Source organism: Peromyscus eremicus, chromosome 4 (assembly GCF_949786415.1).
Source record: "Peromyscus eremicus chromosome 4, PerEre_H2_v1, whole genome shotgun sequence".
In the NCBI taxonomy this organism is placed as follows: domain Eukaryota; kingdom Metazoa; phylum Chordata; class Mammalia; order Rodentia; family Cricetidae; genus Peromyscus; species Peromyscus eremicus.
This window is the reverse complement of record NC_081419.1, coordinates 36,820,884-36,842,303: the sequence shown is the minus strand read 5'-3', so window position 1 is coordinate 36,842,303 and position 21,420 is coordinate 36,820,884. Positions and strand designations below refer to the sequence as shown.

The 21,420-nt window shown below is 39.2% G+C and overlaps 1 protein-coding gene across 1 annotated transcript in view; it reads left to right on the top strand.

The window, feature by feature from the left end:
- Acvr1c (activin A receptor type 1C) overlaps positions 1-11,142 on the top strand; it is a 43,361-nt gene extending 32,219 nt beyond the window's left edge. Inside the window, exons 5-8 of the mRNA XM_059260484.1 lie at positions 638-794; positions 2,988-3,112; positions 4,398-4,528; positions 10,033-11,142. Of these exons, the coding sequence (XP_059116467.1) occupies positions 638-794; positions 2,988-3,112; positions 4,398-4,528; positions 10,033-10,158 (539 nt within the window). The 3' untranslated portion in view covers positions 10,159-11,142. The remainder of the gene's footprint in view (positions 1-637; positions 795-2,987; positions 3,113-4,397; positions 4,529-10,032) is intronic.
- Positions 11,143-21,420: the final 10,278 nt, after the last annotated feature.

Below are 21,420 nucleotides of genomic sequence, written 5' to 3'. Positions count from 1 at the left end.
TCCAATTGAATATTAATGTGAATAACAGCTTCCAAATATTTTACAACTTTTTTTTCTAATGCAATGTAGTGAAAATAGTGGTTTTGTTTTACATTTTAAAAAATAGTTTTAATATCTAGCTTATTTCACACGTGCTCTTTATCCCATCTGTCCCATTATATGGTTTTGGTTGAAGTAATTGGAGAAATGATGACATGAGCCAGATAGGTAGATATGTAGTAATTTTAAAGACCCTTATGGGTCTTTTGTTCTTATTTGAGAATTGCTAGAGTAGAGTAATAAAATTTTGAGATGTGTTTTATTAGAAAACATTTGCCTTGTTGTGGACCACACATAGTAGTGACCTGAACTCATTTATTGAAAACCTCATTGTTAGTGACCACAACTGTCACATGGTGCTCTGTACATTGGAACTGCTTGAGTATAAAGCAAGAGACTACCCTCACTTAGCTTGGAGTTTAGCCAGAAGACTGCATGTCTCTCCAAAGCAAACTGCTGCTCTTCTGGACTTGGGGGGCAGTCAGGGAAGATGTGTCTGAGGGGAAGACATTTGAGCTAAGTCTTCTAAGGGACTGGATTCAGAAGACTCCATCTTCAGTAGGGGAAAATATGAATACACTTTTCTTGTGTTTTGTAGGTAAGCCTGCTATTGCTCATCGAGATATAAAGTCAAAGAATATCTTAGTGAAAAAATGTGACACTTGTGCCATAGCTGACTTAGGGCTGGCTGTGAAACATGACTCAATCATGAACACTATAGACATACCCCAGAATCCCAAAGTGGGAACGAAGAGGTAAGATGACTTTCGCTGGTAGCTTACTAGAGTTTATATGATTGATCAAACACCATGAGTGCCTACGGTGTGTATCCAAATGTGAAGAACCTTAGGTCTAAAAAAACCCAAGAACTCTTTGTGGAGACATTGAGAAACCATGATGATGACAAAGTGGGAGAGTTGACTTCTTCTCCTGGTGAAGTAGCCATTGATTGCAGAGTCTAGTTAAGGGTCGTGGTGGAAGAGAAGACGGCATGCCATGTTTATGTGACACAGTTTTGGGATGCCTCTTCTGTAGAAAAGAAACCACCTCAGTCATATATAGGAACTGAAGGGACTCTAGCCAGCTTGAGCATGGCAAACATGGCTCTGGCAGGCCTTGAACTTCTTCCCCATTCTCTGGCCTTGCTAAAAACTGTTAGATGACATTCCTGAAGCCAGCCACCAAGGTCTGCTCCCTTATTTAGCCAATCTCTCCTCCGGAAGCTGACTACCATGATCCAGCTATCAAAGTATTGAGGTCCAGCAATCAAAAGCCTCCTTTGGCTCACCTAATTAACATGCCCAATTAAAATTAAACACCACATCCTAACACACGGTTTCCCCTTTACCTTTATAAGCCATCATTTTCCTGTTAATCACATCTGTCCCTCTCTATCCAGACAGAGGCAGTCCTTTGTCCTCCAGGACAAATACCCCTGCCCTTTCCCTTGTTCCCTTCCCCTTCTCCCTCATCCTCTATTTTTGTCTCTTATTCCCTGCCCCTAATGGCCAAATTCCCATAACATCAATCTCCTTTGTGCTGAGAACTTGGCCTTGGGAGTCCTGAGCTGATACTAATCCTTTTAGAAACTCCAGCACTTTCATGCCTCATCAGTGAGCTACAAGTCAGGTCTTGATGTATAGGCTCAGGTTTTAAAGAACACATGCAAAATCAATGTATTGGAGGAGATAGGTTAGGGATACTATATAATAAAACCACATGTGTGATAGTCTATTCCCTTAACACACAAAGATATAGTGTATCAATTTATATCTTACCCATAGCTGGACTTGTTCTTGGTGTCCCAGAATGATGCGCTTGAGATAATATGCATTTGAACACAATTTTTACTTTCAAGGGACAGAAGATAATAAAGCTAGGGGGAAGCATGGAGTGATAAGGAGCACACTCCACACAGCTGTGGCTATGACAGGCTCATCATCAGTCATGAACTTCTGGTGTGTTCATTGTTTTGACCAGCAGGTGGCTCCTTAGCTAGTCTTCTCTCTCTCATTTACCTGAGTTCCATGCTTCATGCTACTTTTTCATAATTCCAGAGCTCTTGAGCTTGAAATCACAATAATCAAAATATTTTCCTGAACTTGTTACATCACTGGAGAATAGAGAACTTCTAAGGAGGTAGAGCTGGCCACCAAGCCAGCCGAGATTTCAGGACAGTGCCTGCAAGCCATTGGCTGTCTGCTGGTAGACATGATTGAGGTCACAGACATTCCAGGGAAGCATGTAAGAATGAGCAGTCTTAACGGACCCCTCTTCTTTTCTCAGTAAGGACACCCACCTGACTATTTCTGCATCAGGGGCCCTCAGGCAGGACTTGGGTGCTGATTTCCTTTGGAGGAGTCCAACACTTTGAAAAGAACTCCAGAGTATATATTCTGGGAAAACGCCCAACTCTGTATGGGCCAGTTGGGCTCAGTCAGGTCCTGTGACTCCAGGACTTCTACCCTTAAGCTTTGTTCAAACAAGGCTATACTATTCTTGGCACAGTGTACAGTAGAATTCTTCATTCTGAGAAGGTATTTGTGGAAGAGCATCTAGCCTTCCTTGTGTTGGAGACAGCTCTCTGTGGTGAGTGAAGCCCACTGCTTGTCAGACAGGAACTTTCTGTGATGACAGATTCTTGGGATGCTGAGTGAGCTCCATCTCTGTTCTTGAACGCTTTGCTCACTGACCTTCCCAGTTTATTCTTTCCAAGTACTAGGCTACTGGCAGTCTTGCTACAATGTAAAACTGTGTGACCTTTAATTTCATTTAACATGTTTAAGAACGATGGTTGAGTCAATAGCTGTGTTTTTTAATTTCACCCTATTATGGTATCTGAGCTGTACCTTTGAAATTTATGTGAGCAATCTTAATTTATGTTTTGTATCACGATGCATTAAAATTGTGGTTTACTGGACCGAATCTCAATGTGCACATTTTTGAAGGTATATGGCTCCTGAAATGCTTGATGATACAATGAATGTGAGCATCTTTGAGTCCTTCAAGCGAGCTGACATCTATTCGGTGGGGCTGGTTTACTGGGAGATAGCTCGAAGGTGTTCGATTGGAGGTAAGATTTTGGAGATATCCTTTTGTTACCCTTCCCTTGACACTGAGTACAAGATGTGATTTTCTGTATTTTCCTGTTAGTACACTGGATTGTTTCTGAATAGTTAAGAGAATTTTTTTCAGTATTTTTTTTTTTCAGGACAGAAGTGAAGCGTCCTTTGGAGAGTGTGTGTGTGGGGTATCATTTGAATTCTGCTTAGATGTGGGTGACAGTTCTGATCATTCTGATGCCCGTAATGATTATTTTAAGTCCCTCGAAAATGATCTGATTGGAGTTTGCAAGCAGCTGGTATCCCTACTCTTATCCCAAAGAAGCTAAGTGACTTGGCAAGGCAGCAGGACTAGCAGCCTTCCGTTGTTCAGGCTTTTCCTCTTTTCTCTCTTGTGATGTAAATACAATACAGGGATGGATAAAATGGAGTGGGGAAGTGAGTGATAGCTCACCTCTTGCCCTCTACTGCTCCCTGCAGCTTAGAAATTGGTAAGGGAACCCCTGCTAATGCAGTCTAATGAAATTGTTGCATCAGTGGAGAAAAAGTTAAATGCTCATATCAAGCAGTTTACCGAGTATCTCTTGTGAGACATACTTAGGATGAAGCCTTCCTTGGTTTAGCAGGTGTGTGTGTGTGTGTGTGTGTGTGTGTGTGTGTGTGTGTGTGTGTATGTGTGTATGTGTCTATATGCTATGGCAATGAGCTCATGTGGAGGTTAGAGGACAGCTTCTGAGATTGGATTTTCTTCTCCCACCCAGTGGGATCTGGAGATTGGATCACTTTGCCAGGCTTGGAAGCAGTACCACATCGGCTGAGCCAGAAACCTAAAAATTTCAAATCCAAAATGCTGTTTTGATAGATAGATATACTTTATTTACAGTGTGCTGATGTTATGCTATAAATATGGCAATTAGGGTTATTTTTGAACCATAAAATGATAATATATGAAAATAAAAGTCACAACATTTTATTGGAGACATATTTACTTTATTTTGTATTATTATAAAATTATATACATTAATGCAGGATTTTAGGTATTACATATAATAACTATATTAATTTTACATTTTATAAAATTTGTTTTATATTATAAAATGTCATAACTTTATATACATATTTAATTGAGTAATTTGAACTGAATCCTGCTTTATAGTGATATATTATTTTAACAAAAGTGAGATTCCACTTTTCCAGGATATGACATGTGCCTCGCAGAACTAAGTGTATTAATTTGAAATACACATCACTATTGATTCTATATGTAGGAAAATTTATTTTGTAAATTTCTTGTAGGAATTGTTGAGGAGTACCAGTTGCCTTATTATGACATGGTGCCTTCGGATCCTTCCATAGAAGACATGAGGAAGGTTGTTTGTGACCAGAAGTTCCGACCAAATATACCAAACCAGTGGCAAAGCTGTGAAGTAAGGCTATTTATTATGTCCCCCCTCCAGCGTCCTCTTCCTCCTCCCTCCTCTTTTTTCCTCTCCACCTCCCTCTTCTCCCTCCCTTCCTCTTGTTCATCCACCAGAGGTCAACACAAGCTATGTTCTTATGTATTTCTTTCCATTTTACTCCAGATTAGTATCAGTGGGGATTTTCAGAGAATATGCAGTTCTTTCTTAACCCAGTTGCGTAATTCATATGGAGGGATGCCTTCTTTTAAATGTCTTTAGAGGGATTTTATTCTAGCCATATTTATTTTAGCAGTATGTGTCCATGGCATGAACCCCTGAAGCCCTGGTGGCTTCTGACAACAGGGCATTAGTGCTTCTCTGAAGTCCTCTGTGACTTAAGTGATACAGTCTGGGACATATGTCTTCACTGAGGTGGCTCAATAGTCATTCTCACTGCTCCTTGGTGTTGCCATCCCCATGCAGTTTCCTGATCTCTGTATCTGGCAGAGAGGAAACAGGGCTGCACACACTGGCTTTTCAGTGTTTGGCACAAGGAATTAACAGTTTCCACTCATGCCTCATAGAACCAGTCACATCATCCCACCACACTGCAAGGGGCTGGGAACTGAGGGACATGGGCCAAACCAATGGCTGATGAATATTGTAATCGGTAACTTATGCTTAATCTCTAACTGTCTGAAGCTTAACCCTTCTCATCAGAAAGGCCCCTCACCTTAGATCCCGTTGTTATCTGTCTTGTCATCATAAGCAATGCAGGACTTAGCCGGGCGGTGGTGGCGCACGCCTTTAATCCCAGCACTCGGGAGGCAGAGCCAGGTGGATCTCTGTGAGTTTGAGGTCAGCCTGGGCTACCAAGTGAGTTCCAGGAAAGGCGCAAAGCTACACAGAGAAACCCTGTCTCGAAAAACCAAAAAAAAAAAAAAAAAAAAAGAAGCAATGCAGGACTGTGACCAAAGCATGGTGGACACAGTCCTCAGTCCTCATTCTGCCTCCCATAAGCTCTGACAGAGAGAGAAAAGGCAGCGTTCTCCCCTGTGATATGCTCCAGCCTCCCCTTCCAACCACTACTGTTTACCTTCTGCTTTCTTTGAATATAACGAATAAGGCCATTTTATGTGACACTGTTACTTTTTATTTCGTTATGTTACAAGATCATTTTATGCAGTTACCTTTTTACCCCATTTGTTTCCCTCTTCCATGATTTTAGCTCTTTTGTTTAAGGCAAGTCTTAACATTTTTGTCTTTTGTGTAGTTATTTCAACTCTGTTTACTTGAGAAGCAGGCTTTGAGCCTTGTATAATGTAAGTGAAAGAATTAATTTTTCTAATATTATTTGTTTTTTTTTTTTCAAGATAGGGTTTCTCTGTGTAGGCTTGGCTGTCCTGGAACTCACTCTGTAGACCAGGCTGGCCTCAAACTCATAGAGATCCACTTGCCTCTGCCTCCCCAGTGCTGTGATTAAGAGTGTGCACCCCCACACCCGGCTACTATTAGTTTTAAGCACATGGGGATATAAACTATTAAAGTTTAAACTATAATAATTAAATGAAAACTCGTGAATACACAGTTTGAAAAGCAAAACATTCCAAAATCTTTGAGGAATTTACTGCCTTGCTGAGTAGCTAATATTAATATTAATAATTTTTTATTATTCCCTGATCTTATTTATTTTGCCATATGTGTGTGTATCTTGAAAATATTTGCATTTATGTACTTATGAAAATTATGAGTAAAGCTTATTACAAATATTCTTTTTAATGTTTTTTTTTTACCATATGTGTGTACATAAGAGAAATCTGTCCATTTTCATTGCTGTGTAACATCCTTCCTTGTGGATACAATAGGATTTCTTTGTCTATTCTAGTATCGGTTATCATATGAGATTTTTAGTTAGCATTATTAAAAGTGCTGTTGCTATATGTATTAGTGAATTTTATGGTTGCTGTGACAGAATCCATGAAAAAAGAACTTAAGGAGGAACAGTTAGCTGTAGCTCACGTTTGAAGGAAAAGGCGTGGCAGCAGAAACACGAGGCAACTGGTCACAGGGTGTCTTAGTTACTTTCCTATTGCTATGAGGAGACATCATGACCAAAAGGCAGCATAAAAAAGAAAGCATTTAATTGGGGTCTCATGGTCCCAGAGGATTAGAGTCCCTGACCATCATGGCAACAGGCAGGCATGGTGCTGGAGCAGTAGCTGAGAGCTGACATCTGACCATCAGCATGAGGCAGAGAGAGAGAGAGAGGGAGACAGGAATGGTGGGAGCTTTTAAAACTTCAAAGCCCTCTCCCAGTGACACACTTCTTCCATGAAGGCCACACCTCCTCATCTTCCCAAACCGTTCCATTAACTGTGGACAAGTCTATGGGAGCCGTTCTCATTCAAACCACTACACACTGTGTCCAGAGTCAGGAAGCACACAGAGAATGGTGATGCTCAGCTGCTTTCTCCTTTCACTCAGCCTGGGATGTCAGCCCATGGAATGCTTCACCTACACTTAACGTAGATCCTCCTCCTTCTCTTAAACCATTCTGGAAATTAATGTGTCACCAAGGTGATTCTAAATTCTGCCCAATTGACAATTAGACTATCCATCTCAGGGGCTGGAGAGATGGCTCAGTGGTTAAGACCACTGGCTGTTTTCACATAGAACCAGAGTTCAGTTCTCAGCTACCATATAGTGGCTCACAACTGTCTGTAACTCCAGCTCAAGAGGATTTGATGTTTTCTTCTGGTACACACACAGACATACACACACACACACACACACACACACACACACACACACACTTAAAAAATCTAAAAAGAGAATTATTCATCACAGTATGTAAATATATATGTTCAAAAAGTTTGGAAGGTATACAGCTCTTTATTCTTTTGTGGTGTCCACTTAGACAGGCACAGCAATCTGCTTATTCTTTCTTACTGTGGTCCTGGGATCTCTGGTATTAAGTTACCTGCAAGTGGTGGTGAGCAACCTTTTCTCCTTAAAACTTCTTTTTTTCTCACTCTTGAATGTGATAACTGCTCCATACAATTTTTTTAGGTTAAATAAAAATGAACTTTGATTTTAATAAATGTTTGCCTCTTAATGCCTTTTCTACTTACTTTAAATTTGTCTTATATTTATGTGAATGAACATTTGTCCTGCATGTATGTATGCATACCATGTGCAAAGCTGGTGGCCAGGGAAGTCAGAAGAGGTCTTTGTATTCTTGGAACTGTAGACATAGATGGTTGTGAGTCAGCATATGGGCACTTGGAATTAAACCCAGGTCCTGTGCAAGAGAAACAAATGCACTTAACAGCTGTGGCTTCTCTCCAGTCCCTCCAATTGCTTTTAAGAACTTCTGTCTTTTGTACTCCGCAGTTTCTCTATTTCATATGGCCAGACTTTTTGTTCATAGGTACTATAGGAATTGTGAAGGAACCTCTCACTATGTAGCCCAAACTTGTAGGAATCCTCCTGCCTCAGCATCTCAGTACTGGCATCACAGCATGCCACCATCACACCCAGCTTTGAGTTTAAACTTGTTTGGGACCAAGACTGTTCTAATTCTAAGGATTTGTGACATTTCTCTCTTCTAGAAAGTTCTGTGATAATATGTCTTCAGATAATTCTTCTCTCTTGTCTCCATTTCTATTTTTGGAAAACTCGTTGGCTGCTATTAAACCTTCCAGGTTCTACTTTGCTTCATGGATATTTCCTACGTTGGCACCTGTATTCATGATCCCCTAGGTTTCTTCCCACTTCTTGACTTCTGCCTCAGTTATGTCTAATCTGCCATTTCACTTATCCACTGGATTCTTTATTTTCATACCAAGAACTTTTACTAGTTCTGAAAGTATTGTTTTTTTTCCTACAGGTTGTTCAAGTTTTATTTCTCTTTTTTGTCTCCTTTTTTTATTAAGAGATTTTCTATTTCTCTTTTAATGCACGTTTCTTATCACTGATGTTTTATGGATCTGATCCTGCTAGTTATTCTTTCGATTGGTTCCTACTTACTGGTACCCCTCCCCGTCTCTGAGTGCAGAATTTTATTATGAGTTAAGGTTTACTGAGAAACTAGGGCAGATTTTATTTTTATTTTCACCCAAAATTAAAGTAAGTGTTTTCCTTACAAACTCGGTTTTGGGGAAAGATTCATCAACATACATTTATTTTTTTATTATGTATATTTTCTTGTATGTAAGTGGGAATGCATTGTGTACCAGGGCACACTCGCTGCAGGCCAAAGGACAACTTGCAAGAGTCAGTTTTCTCTTTCCACCATGTGGGTCCCAAGATCAAACTCAGGTTGCCAGGCTCAGTTGCAAACGCCTTTACCTGCTGGACAATCTTAACAGCTCAAGATTCATGTTTACATTCAGGTCCTTTTTTTTGGGCATCTTTAAATCTTCTCTTTGCTTTAGGCTGACTTTCCTGTCTTTCACACATGGTCCTCATCTCTGATTTTCTAGAACAGATGAGCACATGCCACTTGGAGCTCCCCCAGCTTCAGTGACTCCTTGGGTCTCTTCATGTCTCATGCTTTTACATTGATTGTTCCTCTAAGAACCGTCTTAGTTAAGGTTTCTATTGCTGTGAAAAGACATCATGACCAGGGCAACTCTTATAAAGGAAAACATTTAACTGGGGCTGGCTTACAGTTTCAGCTGTTTAGTCCATTATTATGGACATTATCAATGGACATGGCAGCATGCAGGCAGACATGGTACTGGAGAAGGTGCTTAGAGTTCTACCTCTTGGATCTGCAGGCAACAGGAAGTGAATGAACTATCTCCCACACTGGGGGTAATTTGAGCAAATATGAGACCTCAAAGCCCACTCCCACAGTGACACACTTCCTCCAACAAGGCCACACCTACTCCAACATGCCATACCTCCTAATAGTGCCACTCTCTATAGGCCAAACATTCAAGCACATGAGTACATGGGGACACTCTTATTCAAACCACCACAGTATCTGCCTTCTTTCTTTGCCAGTTCATTCATACTGACTTTTTATATTTATTCTAGGATCGTCAATTGCAACATGTAATTATGAATGGTAAAAGTGGAAGTCTTAGTTTTCAGCTTGATGACTTTTTTCATGTGTGTGCACATCTGATGAAATGTAACTGGAAATTCATACCATTGCCAAACCCTTCCATGGCTCATGCCACTTTTTGGCTGTTTGGTTTGAGACAGGGCCTCATCTAGCTGGCCTGGCCTTGAATTCCTGCTGCTTCTGTCTCTACCTCCCAAGTACTGGTACTGTGAGCTTGCACCACAGTGCTTAGCTATCATTGCTCTTCTTAGAAGAGTTTGGACATTGCCATCATTACGTCTCAGAATCAATGATTTCATTTAAGCTCGTCTTTACAAGGTTAATGTTTGTGCCTTTTAAAAAGATTTTACAGAAGTTTGGCCCAGTTTCCTCAATCACCCCCGATTCGTGATTTTGCTTCTTCTTTTGCACTCTGTTGTGTGCACCTTTAACCCTTCGGTGTCTTTCTCTCCTGAAGGCACTCCGGGTCATGGGAAGAATTATGCGTGAGTGCTGGTATGCCAATGGGGCAGCCCGCCTGACAGCCCTACGCGTGAAGAAGACCATTTCTCAGCTGTGTGTCAAGGAAGACTGCAAAGTCTAGTACCACAGACAGACAAAAGGAAACTGGCTACAGCATCCTTTTGTGTCTCCTGCTTTGTGTAAATGTTTTTTGCTTCTTTTTGCCATGTTTTGTTTTAGTTCTACCTCAATGATGATTCATGACAGTGTTTAGGTGTCTCAAAGGCAGCATGAACAGATAACTCTAAAGTTAAGCATGGGCAGGTCTTGACTTTTCCAATCTCCATGTTGTCATTGATTTTATTTTTAAAGGTAACACAACTCATTTTTTTTATTTAAGGAGGAAGATGTTATGAATATAAAATAAGCTACATAAAATAGTAAAACAAAACAAAATAAATTGTTTTACTTGAACCAGGAGCACACACAAATGTGATGAAAACATACGAAAAATGTGAACTAGGGCATATTATAGGAAAATAGAACTTTAGAAGCTATCTGGACCCTTGAAAAGTAATGTTTGCTCAGAATGTTAATATTGAAAGCCTGAAACGGTGGAGATCACCAGCGGGTTCTGAGAGCAAGGTGATTCTTTCTGTGCGTGCGCTCTCCTCCCTGCTGGCCACTCTCTTCATTACCACTACAGCATTCCCAAAGTGGTTAGAAAGCCACCGAGTTGCTGCTTCTGATATCATAAAGAAGTCCCTGATGTCTTGAACACTGTGAACTGTTTCAGAGTCACGGAGCTCATGCCAGAGATGGTGACGAAGCCTGGGACAACAAACACTGTGAAGCTGGCTGGCCCTCCACATTCTCTTCAGATCCCACAGTTCTTTTCTTCCTAAGCGGGAGGGAGCATCTTCAGTCATGATATTTTTAATTTAGTCATAGAGACACTGTATTGAGTATTTTGTAAGACCATAACGGATTTGCTAGAATTTCAAAACCAATCTACTATCATTTCCTCATAAAAATGTCATCGTTATCCCATTCTTTAATGAGAAAAATGTTTTCTGAACATTGCCAAAGACTGACCAAGTATAAACATATATTGTTTAGAGATGTATATCTTAAGATGTAATTACTTTGGGGTACATATTTAGAAATAAAATGATGAAAAGATAAACAAGGAAAAAATTTGAGAAAAACTAAGAGAACTCTTCCAGAAGAGTTTAACCTCTGACTGGTACAGAGAGGACCACATTGGTTATTAGAAGACATTCTTGGCCTTTTAAGAGAACTGTGAGTAGAGAGTTTTGGAGGCTCTGCCTCTATTCTCCTTTTTTGAGGTATGAAATATTTAACAGGACACCTGATATTTCATTCCAATGTACTATACTGCTTTAGTAAAGGTGATTTAGCGTGTCCTTCAGTGTTCCCAAACTCCGTTACTCAGAACATTCTTCTGCCTAGATGTGTTCTCTGACAGCGTCTTGAAGAGGGATGCTGCACACTAGCACATCCCATTCTTTGAGGGTTCTGGCAGTAAAGACACATTACCTGGATATCTTTAAGGCCAAATATTTGATCAAGCATAGTGCAGTCTTTTCATTACAGGTAGGGCAAAATTTTACTTTCCAGCGTTTAGATGTTCTATATAGTATAACATGGAGGGTCCCGTTCTGAAGGATGCACCTAAGTTTTCCACAAGAATACAACTTTATGTGTACATTTCACCATGGCAATATGATATGGGATTCACTTCATTTGACTAGGTTGAGATAAGAGAAACAAAATGCCTTGATGACTATGGGGTTTGCCTATATTTCCATTCTCAATCATACATTCATCCATTTATAAGCACAGAGCACCCCATAACTCACTTGCCACAATATTGGGTACAAGAGGGAATAAAAAGATAGATAGGTCCTGCCCTCAGGGATTTTAAAGTCTAATTTGGGAGTGGGAAAAAGCATATGAGTATGAGGGAAGAAAGTAAATTGACAGATAAAATATGCAGTGGGATGTCTTGAGTTCTGTGTGACAATGCTTTCTAGAATAGGTCTGAAAAAAATCACTTCCAATTTGCAACACATTTAGAAAGGATCTTTATTTAGATATTACAGTCTAATTATATTATCAGTATCGAAAAGGTGCGCCTATGTGAATGGATGTTAAAAGGAACTGTGTGAAGGGGTGATCTGGCTTGTGTTTATTATCTTATTTCACACAGTTTCTGCATGAAGGAAATGAAATGATTGACTTAGATGATTATATTCAAATCTTTAATAAAAACTTAATACATCCTGTTCTATTTACCACTGCTTTGTGAATATACTTACTAGATTTTTAAGAGAGGGTGTTTTAGCATCTTTATTTTTTTGTCGTTATGTTTTATAATTTATTTGAGAGTATGCGAATGTAACTTATATTTTATTGATTCAGATTTCACTGTGGAGAAATCTGCACATTGGTGTGTTCTGAGACATTTCGCTTGTTCTTTTGCTGCTGAACTGTAATTCCTAAGTAAATGATCTTAAAGGACAGAGCAGCAAATGTGTAAGGGAAACAGTAGAACTCATAGTTTTTCCTTAACTCTCAACACAGTTAGACATAGAAACTGCTCACTTATTAAAAATAGAGTAACATTTAGAGAATAAGGCAGATTTACTGTACATACCTATGCAGTTCAATTTTATACTACATGTTTTAAATGGAATGTCATGTAATAATTGTTCCTTTTAAATATTGTTGGGAGCAAAAGTATCTCCTTAGGCTAGGTGCACAGTGACATCATTGTTTTGCGCCTTATGGATATTTTGGCTCCGGGTATAGCATAGAGCTTAGGAATGCTATTATGAATTTTAGTACTGTATGCAGAAATGATGGAACTTATACACAGCATCACTCCTTGAAATATGAGGCACATTATTTGTTGTCGACATTTGAGCATGAATTTCTTGCCTTATAAGTCGTGCGTTTAAGTTTGTAATCAGTACCAATTCTGTTGTATGCATTCTTCTGTGTCTAAAATATTTGGCATGTCACATCTAGAATTCTTAATTTATGTTCTGCCTTGAGAGTTAAGTGAAACATGACTGTCGTGCTCTATTTTAAGCCTAGCACTTGCTTTTCATCTTTATACTTTCAATTAACTTTGCATTTTAAATTTCCATAATTGTATGAAAATAGTAACCTGATTGCAATGTCTGAAGAATTTAAAATCAGCTTTTATTTTCAAATGAAAAATCTACAATACATTCATTAGATCAGAAGTTTCACAATAACTTATCATTTCGAATGCTTCTAGTGTTGCAGAATGATTAAACAAAGGAGAAGTCTACTGTCCTGGAATTTCGCCACCATGTGACTTACTGGGGCAGAGCAAACTCAGGGCAATCTTGGCATCTAAGCAAAAGTCCCAGGGAACCGCTTAATGCATTGTCTGAAGGCAGGGAGCGGGCATCTGCCACCATACAAAGACCAAGAGAACAACTTAAAATTACATGACAGGGAATAGTTTTTGATTGATTCTTGAAAGTAAACGTGAAATTTTCCATAGCTAAATAAATTCATTTAAAATGTGGAAATTTTTATTTCCTATCAAGCAGTTAGGGGGAAATAACAAATGTATCAAAATTGGTAGCTGAGATCTTCAATAGTCATTTCCTTTATATGACTTTAAAAACTAACATTTACCAACTCCTTAGAAATGTTGATGCTTAGTGTCCTAAAATGATGTCACTGTAGTTTTTGAAGCTATTATTTCTTTTTATTTGTGAAATGTAATACTTCACAGCTAACAATGTTGTGTTCTAGTTTCAGCTGTTGATACTCACTTGGATTTTAGTCACTATCTTATTGAAGACCGTTACTAAGAAAATAGTGACAGTCACAGTGAAGAAAGAGCTTTAAGGGCTTTTAGAGTTTTTTTTTTCTTTTTACAGGATTCTTTAAAACTAAACCAAAAAAAAATCTAGAATGCAAAACATTCATTAAAAATCTAATATTAATCAGAATTTATAGTGCACACATTTTTTTCAAAGAATTCTAATGCAAATTTTGAGGTGCTTGGCTTTCTTTTTGCCCTCTAACTTTCCTTTGTTTCATTATTTTTTCACCTTCTTTTAAATTTAATGTTCTTTCACCATCTCCCAAAATTATAGTTACTTTTTAATTATTTTTAAGCATAGCTATTATTTAACTTAACCATCATAGAATTTTACATTTGTGATGGAAAAGAAATCCCTTAGTGATCTAAATTATTTCATATATGCCACAGTGAAAAATGAAAATGAGAATTTTAACAGTTAAAGTGACTCTGAGCTTCATAACTTGATTCCAATATTTTGTAGATGAAGAAACTGAAGATCAGACATAGCATGGCTGCTAATTATTGTAAAATGTGGGAGTAACATCCACTTCTGCAGCCCTGCTAACTTTTTAATCAGCACATGTCTAAACCTGCTGTGTACGTATATAATTGTATATTAACATAACATGTCGTTCAGTGCTGATGGTCAAATCCTACTTCCTTGTGCATTTCCATGAAAATAATTTGCTCAGGTCTAAGTCAGCAGGAAAAATGAAAGTAGGCAAAAACAAGGGTTTTAAAATAGTCATCAGGCTAGGTAGACCAGCCCTGGAGTGCTGGTAAAATTGAAGATACAATTGAAGAGTGATGAGTGTGTGGAGGTTCTCAGTGCAGGTTGGAGATGCAGGTCCGTGGCAGAGGGCTTGCTTAGCATGTGCAAGGATCTGGGTTGAGTCCTCAGGGCTGAAAAGAGGAAGAAAGAGCAGGAAGGAAGAGAAGGAGGGAGGGAGGGAACAGAAAAAAAATATTCTCAGTGTGAGTAATGACTACAGAAGCTTCCAGACTCTTCTCCTGCTTCCTTCCTACGCACATTGGTCATCTCGCTTGTGTTGGCGTAGGTGGAAGATGATTTGGTGCATGAATTGGGGGCTGTGTTTGCTGTCATCTATCCACCCTTTCTCTCCTTAGCTTTGTCTTTGGCATTGCTTTTTTCCAGGGCAGGTTTCTTAAAACCCAAGTCACTCCACAGCTCTGTCCTTTCGTGTGTTTGAGTACTGTCCAGATTGTTACACACTGAACTACTTAACAAGGCTTTAATCTCCCCACCGTGTATAAGAGGTTTCGCCTCATCAATTCACTGCTGATTATTCTCTTGGCACTGGGAAGAGGGCTTTGTTAATGGCAGACATGACTTTCTCTTAAACTTTAGTCAGATTGTCTGGTTATATTCTAGCTTTTAGCTAAGGCATAAAGAATGCCTGCTCCTGCTTTAAGGCTGAATTCTGCTTGAGCAGTGACTTGAACAGACTGTGAAATACATGTCCCTCTGATGTGAGTGCTCAAGTTACTTCTGTGGTAATTGGTGCCACTAGATCGTTTTACTTCTGCCATCCTTTTAGAATTATTTATTTATTTATTTTCATGTGTTATGGTTGGTTTGATGTGTGTGTGTGTGTGTGTGTGTGTGTGTGTGTGTGTGTGTGTGTGTGTGCACCATGTGCATGCCCAGTACTAGGAGAGGCCAGAAGGAAGAGTCAGGCCCCTGGAACTAGAATTATAGGTAGCTGTGAGCTGCCACATGGGTGCTGGAAACCAAGCCTTGGTTATCCGGAAGAGCAACCAGGGTTCTTAGCCGCTAAGCCATCTCTCCAGCCCTGCTTCCGCCAAGTTTTTAGACTAAGCCATGTGCCATGCTCTTTCAAATGTAGATTATACTGGAGTTAGGTGACAATCTCCACTTTAAAATTTGTTATTGAGGACGGCCAGAATTCTTCTCCAGTTAGCTGTAAATGAACATAACATTTGTGGAAAAAATGAGTTCCAGCTCATCCTCATTTTAATACTGCCAGAAATGCACTTTCTCCTTGTTGGTCTATGTTATACCACAAGAAGTATCTTCCTGGACCCAGCACTTTCCACTGGAACACTTACTTCCATCCTGGGCTTTAGGAATCTGATTATTAACACATTCACTAAGAGCCTGAGTGTGGTAGGAAATTCACCTCCTTTCCAGCGTCCCACATGTGTATTCTCCACAGGGGATGCACAGCACAGGCTAGCTGAGGACTCTGGTGAACATTGAAATGGGCTCTTCCCTCTAGACATAATTCTATAACTCACAGAAAAGGACATGATGCATTTCTGTATCAACATAAAATGCCTGGGTTATCCATCATTAAGAAATTGGAGTGAAATGTAAAAATGGTTCTTGACATACGCAAACTGAACACATGATTTTGAAGACTAAATACTTTAACTCTTCATCTCAGTATTCCCAAGAGTGGATGAGGCAGAAGGTTTATTCTGTTGATAGATTTTTCTTTCCCTACCCCAAATCATCTGCAGCAAGGCATGGGGACCTTGATTTCTAGCCATCCATTGAGTTTTCATTCCATGGATGAATCTATTTATTTGCTTTTCCTGTGAAGGGAGGCTTGTATGTCAGGCTCTAAGAAAGCCAAGCATAGACAGAGATTTATCAATATACTCAGTTTTTCATTGGCAAAATAGTAACAGCATTTTTAAGGATCTGGCAGTTTTCTTCTCTCTTTATCAAATGAGGGTATCTGAGTAAAATATTAGACTCCAGCTCATCTCTAAAACGGCTTATGTCAAGTCGTGTACTCTCCTGACCCTCGGCTAGATAAAATTATTTGCACTTGATTGGGGTTTCATGTTTTAAAAATGGCCTAAAAAGAGAAAATTAGATTCAGATCTTTTTTAAAAAAAGGATTTTGGATTGATTTTCAAAGCACTAATACTAATTATACTTTTCTTTGGGTAGTGTGACTCCTCTTATACCTAAGAACATATCACACATGTCAAAACCATTGCATTTTGACATTGCAAAAACATGCCTTGAACTCTTGAACTACTGTGAACAGAGCCACTGTTGTAGAGACCTTTTGTAAGGTAGCTGATATTTCTAAGTATGTAAAAAGCTGTCGCTTTCTAGAGACAGGCTCAAATGAATGTATATAAGGACTGTGAAAAAAAAATAAATTGGGTTTTAAAATAAGAAGTGGATGGTAAATTGTATCCAAAATGTGCAGATGGGAATTGTAGTGTGTAGCTGTGTTTTCATTGTTGAAGGCTGAACAGAGTTCCACGGAGTCATGGATGACATTCAGATGTTTCATGAATTTCGAATCTGTGAACATATGCATTTTATAGTAATATATACTTATATTGTTTAGAAATAATGGTATTTTAGAATTTAGTAAGAACTCAGTGATAGCCTTCATACCAAAATGTTTAACTTTGCCAACAGCAAGTCATAAAAGTATTTATTTTAAAGCTTTTTAATATTACTGCATAACTTCCTGCTGCCTCCAGGTGTACATACTTCTCTGCCTAAATGTTATATTTTTATGTATGCATTTTCAGAAAGCATATTGTTTTGTAAAGTGGCAAAGACAATAAATTAAGCACTCCTTGCACTTGTTTCTGTAAGGCATAAAGAACTCTATTTTAAATAAAAGAAAATGTGTCATATGTTGGTATCCATGTGCTCATACTCCATTTCACAACTGTGTTTATATTTGTATGCTGAGTGCAGGCAGGGTACTGGCGATTGAGTACTGAGTTCTGGTTGCACTGGAATTTCCCCCTCCCTTCCCTCCCTTCTTCCTTCCCTTCTTTCCCACCAAGTTATATAGAATTCCAGAATTTCAAACCCAGAGACACACTTATTTAAAGCCATTTTTCTGAATGACATTTAGGACAATATGTTCTTAAGGGTTTTATCTTTTCAATATTTTGCATTAAATTTTTCCAGTTTTTAATTTTATGTGCATATTTTGCCTACATGTGTACAAAGTACATACAGTGTTCACAGAGGCCAGTAAAGAGCATTGCATCCCCTGAGGCTGGACTTTCAGATGGCTGTGAGTCACCGGCTGGGTTGTGGGAATTGAACTCAGGTCCCCTGGAAAAGCAGCCAGTGCTCTTAAACTGCTGAGTCCCCCCTCCATCTCCCTAGCCCATTTTGCATTTTAAACATAATTTATTGAAGGACTACCAGCTTGACGTGCTCTCAAGCCTAAAGGAGCTTCTATCACACTTCAAACTCGTAACCACTCAAGCCATTGACAGCCTCTCCAACATACAGAATAAACTCTGTCTTCACTGCTGGTGTCCCCACCTTCTTCTCCAGACTCTGGCTTCCTGCTGTTTCTTGGACTTTCAAATATATACCTGTCCTGGGTGTTTGCCTGGGATGTCCTTTCCCTAGGTGTATATGCACTACAGGTATCTGGCAGGGTACCAACTTTCCTGCGCTTCCCTCACCATCCACCCCGAACTTGACCTTCCTTCCCATTTTTTTAAATTGCATTTATTGCATTTAGCACTAGTTGGCTTTACTTTCCAACCTATGGATGGATATAGATTCACGGGGTCTAAATCCCTGAGTATTGGATTAAGGTATTTGAAGATACAGTTGTGGTGAGCGTGCGTGCGTGTGTGTGTGTGTGTGTGTGTGTGTGTGTGTGTGTGTGTGTGTGGTTTTCAAGACAAGATTTCTCTGTGTAGCCCTGGCTGTCCTAGAACTCACTTTGTAGATGGGCTGTCCTCAAACTCACAGAGATCTGCCTGCTTCTGCCTCCTGAGCCCTGGGATTAAAGAAGTGTGCCACCACGCCTGGCAAAGATACAGTTTTAAAACCTTAAGAGCAGTGCATTGTTTGCCCAATGAGACCTACTATCCCTAATGGTCTGTAATTAACCTGGAGAACATTTTATCCTAGCTAATGATTATTTGGAAGCAATATCACAATTTTGATGCTTTGGGGACTTGGTAAAAGAGGCAGAATACTATGTTGGTTTTACTTTTGGTAAAAGTCCTGAAATTCTTTTACTTCTTTTTAGTTTTCTTTTGGGGGAAACAGCTTTGTTAATAAGCACCCCAGTGATTTTGTATTAAATTAGTACTAAACAGATTCATAAGGAATTTTTATTTTACAACAATTTTTATTTACTTACATATTAAAAACATTTTGCTAATTAAAAAACAAAAAGCAAACAAAAAACAACCACACACCAAAATTAACAAGACCCCAAGTCTATGTAGCTCAATGAATTTCTGTCTAGTTAGAGTGGTCAATCTGAAGCTGTGGAGCTTCTTGGAAGATATGCACTTTCACTGACCTGGGACCAGCAGGTGGCTCTTGTGCAGCATGCTCCTGAGAGGGAGGACTAGGAGAGGAGAAAAAGATGGAGACAGGAACGCTGCGGTCAGGAGGTCTTGCACAAGCTGTGTCTTATGTCTAGCAAGTTTATTAAGAAGTACAGTATCTTATATACAGTTTGCAGGAGGAAACAGAGCAGAGTCAACGGAAACTATAACACAGTCGGATAGAGTCAGTAGGAAGCTGATCAAGCAGTGTTGCTCGAAGGGAACACGGGATGTTTCAAGTACTCCACAGAATGCAAGCTCCCTGATGGCCTTGAGACTGATAACCACAGCCCTTCAATGGGGGGAGGGGAAGATGAGTTCCTGGGCTCCCAAACTGTAGCTTCCTCAAGGGCCTGGCCCCTGGCCTTTACTAGCTTCGCCAAGCTAATTTCTCCTCTGTACATCAGGGCCTCAGGGAAAGCCCTAGTCAGGCCTGGCCCCCAACATTTCACTATCAAATATAATTTTTATATACTTACTTTCCATAAAAAATAAAATGAAATAAAACATTACTTTTGATTCATGTATCTTAGGCTGGCCTTGAACTCACTGTGTTGCCCCAAAAGTAACAGCAATTCTCTGGCCCTTCAAGTGCTGGGATAATAGATAGGGTCCATCATGCTAGGTAAATTGCTTTGATTAGCAATTCTTAAGTCAATTCTGAACTGGTTTCAGCACCAGCTGTGTCCTGTGGCTGGAGAGACAGGCAAGTTATTTATTTGAATTACTGTCAACTGTCATGAATATGAGATAAGGCTTTTTGCTTCCTCAGGCCATCATTTTTCAATTTCAGTGTCTTAAGTTTTAAACAAAAATTTGTGGAGATTCATGCTAATTAAATAGTTTATCTAGAGTGTAAACTTGAAATTGGATACATGCTTCGCCCCCCCCCCCCTCCCCAATTAGGATATATTTCTAGCCATTGGGGAACCCTAAACCTAGATAGGAAGTAAGATTTTCCAAAGGGCTGCTTGACTTCTAGGGGCAATAAGTGTTCTGAAAATTATTAAAGCTTGCATTGGGTAGTTTCCTGAAAGTCTGTTTAATTCCAATGGTTTCCTCTGAGAGGTTTTTCACACACCCCACGGTTGATAGTTAATACTATATTTAACAACATTATAATTATGATCACTTCTGTAATTAAAATATTTTATTATTATTTTCTTTATCAGATATTTTTGCTAAATATACAGCAATGTAAGAGTCATTGTCAGTGATATTTCAATTCTGACTGATGAATTAAGTACGTGTCATTTAGAAAGCCACCCCAGGAAAGTATATATTGTTCTATGTATTATATAATCTGAAAATGATATAATACCCACAAGAGATACCGAGCAAACATTTGTTTAAAGAGAATGGTTTTCAAGAACTTTCAGAGTAAATTAAATAACTCCTAAAAGCTTGAAGTAGTAGTAAATATTTAATGGCAAGAAAACAAGACAGTGGTGCATTTGAGAAGAAGACAAGGCAGGAACATAGAAAGCAATCTCCCTTTAGAGGGCAGAAATAGAGCTATCCTAAACAGAATCAAAAACATGCTTGGTGTGGATACAAACATTAAATGTCAGCGAAGACATAGGACCTATGTGTCAATTCAGATAGAAGATCAAGGAAGTTGACAAGCTGAAGCTTCTAGGGCAGGAAATATTTGCATGAGTCAAATGTAAGGGGGAAAAAAAAAACTTATAGGAAATTCTCCAAACAGGCAGGGATGCCACTTATGGCCCTGAGTAACCTGCAGAATGAATGGTGGCAATGTATAAGGATCGGCTCTTCATGCTGATGCTGTCCTTAAGAGAGCTTCTGAAGGTTTTAAGGCAGCACTAGTTGCATGGAGTTTAGCATTTAAGGCAGTACTAGTTGCATGGAGTTAGCATGTAGTAAAAGCAGATGGAAGCATTACCTTAAGAGTCTTGTCAAAGTAATGTGAAGACTCCTCAGTATCCTATCTCCCTCCTTGGTAAATGTTGATAGATGTTGTCATATTGGTGAAGGATTTCAAGATGGCCTGCTGTGTCTCACAAACAATGCAACATAGTATCACAAGGGGGAGAAAAAGAAATGAAATATTTCTTCTTTAATCAGTAGCATAATAATTATGACCCAGGCAATTTTTTAAAAGCACACGCATGCACGCACACCATTGTAAAAGGTCTACCTTGTCGTTCTCTTTCTGCATGAAGAAATTTCCAG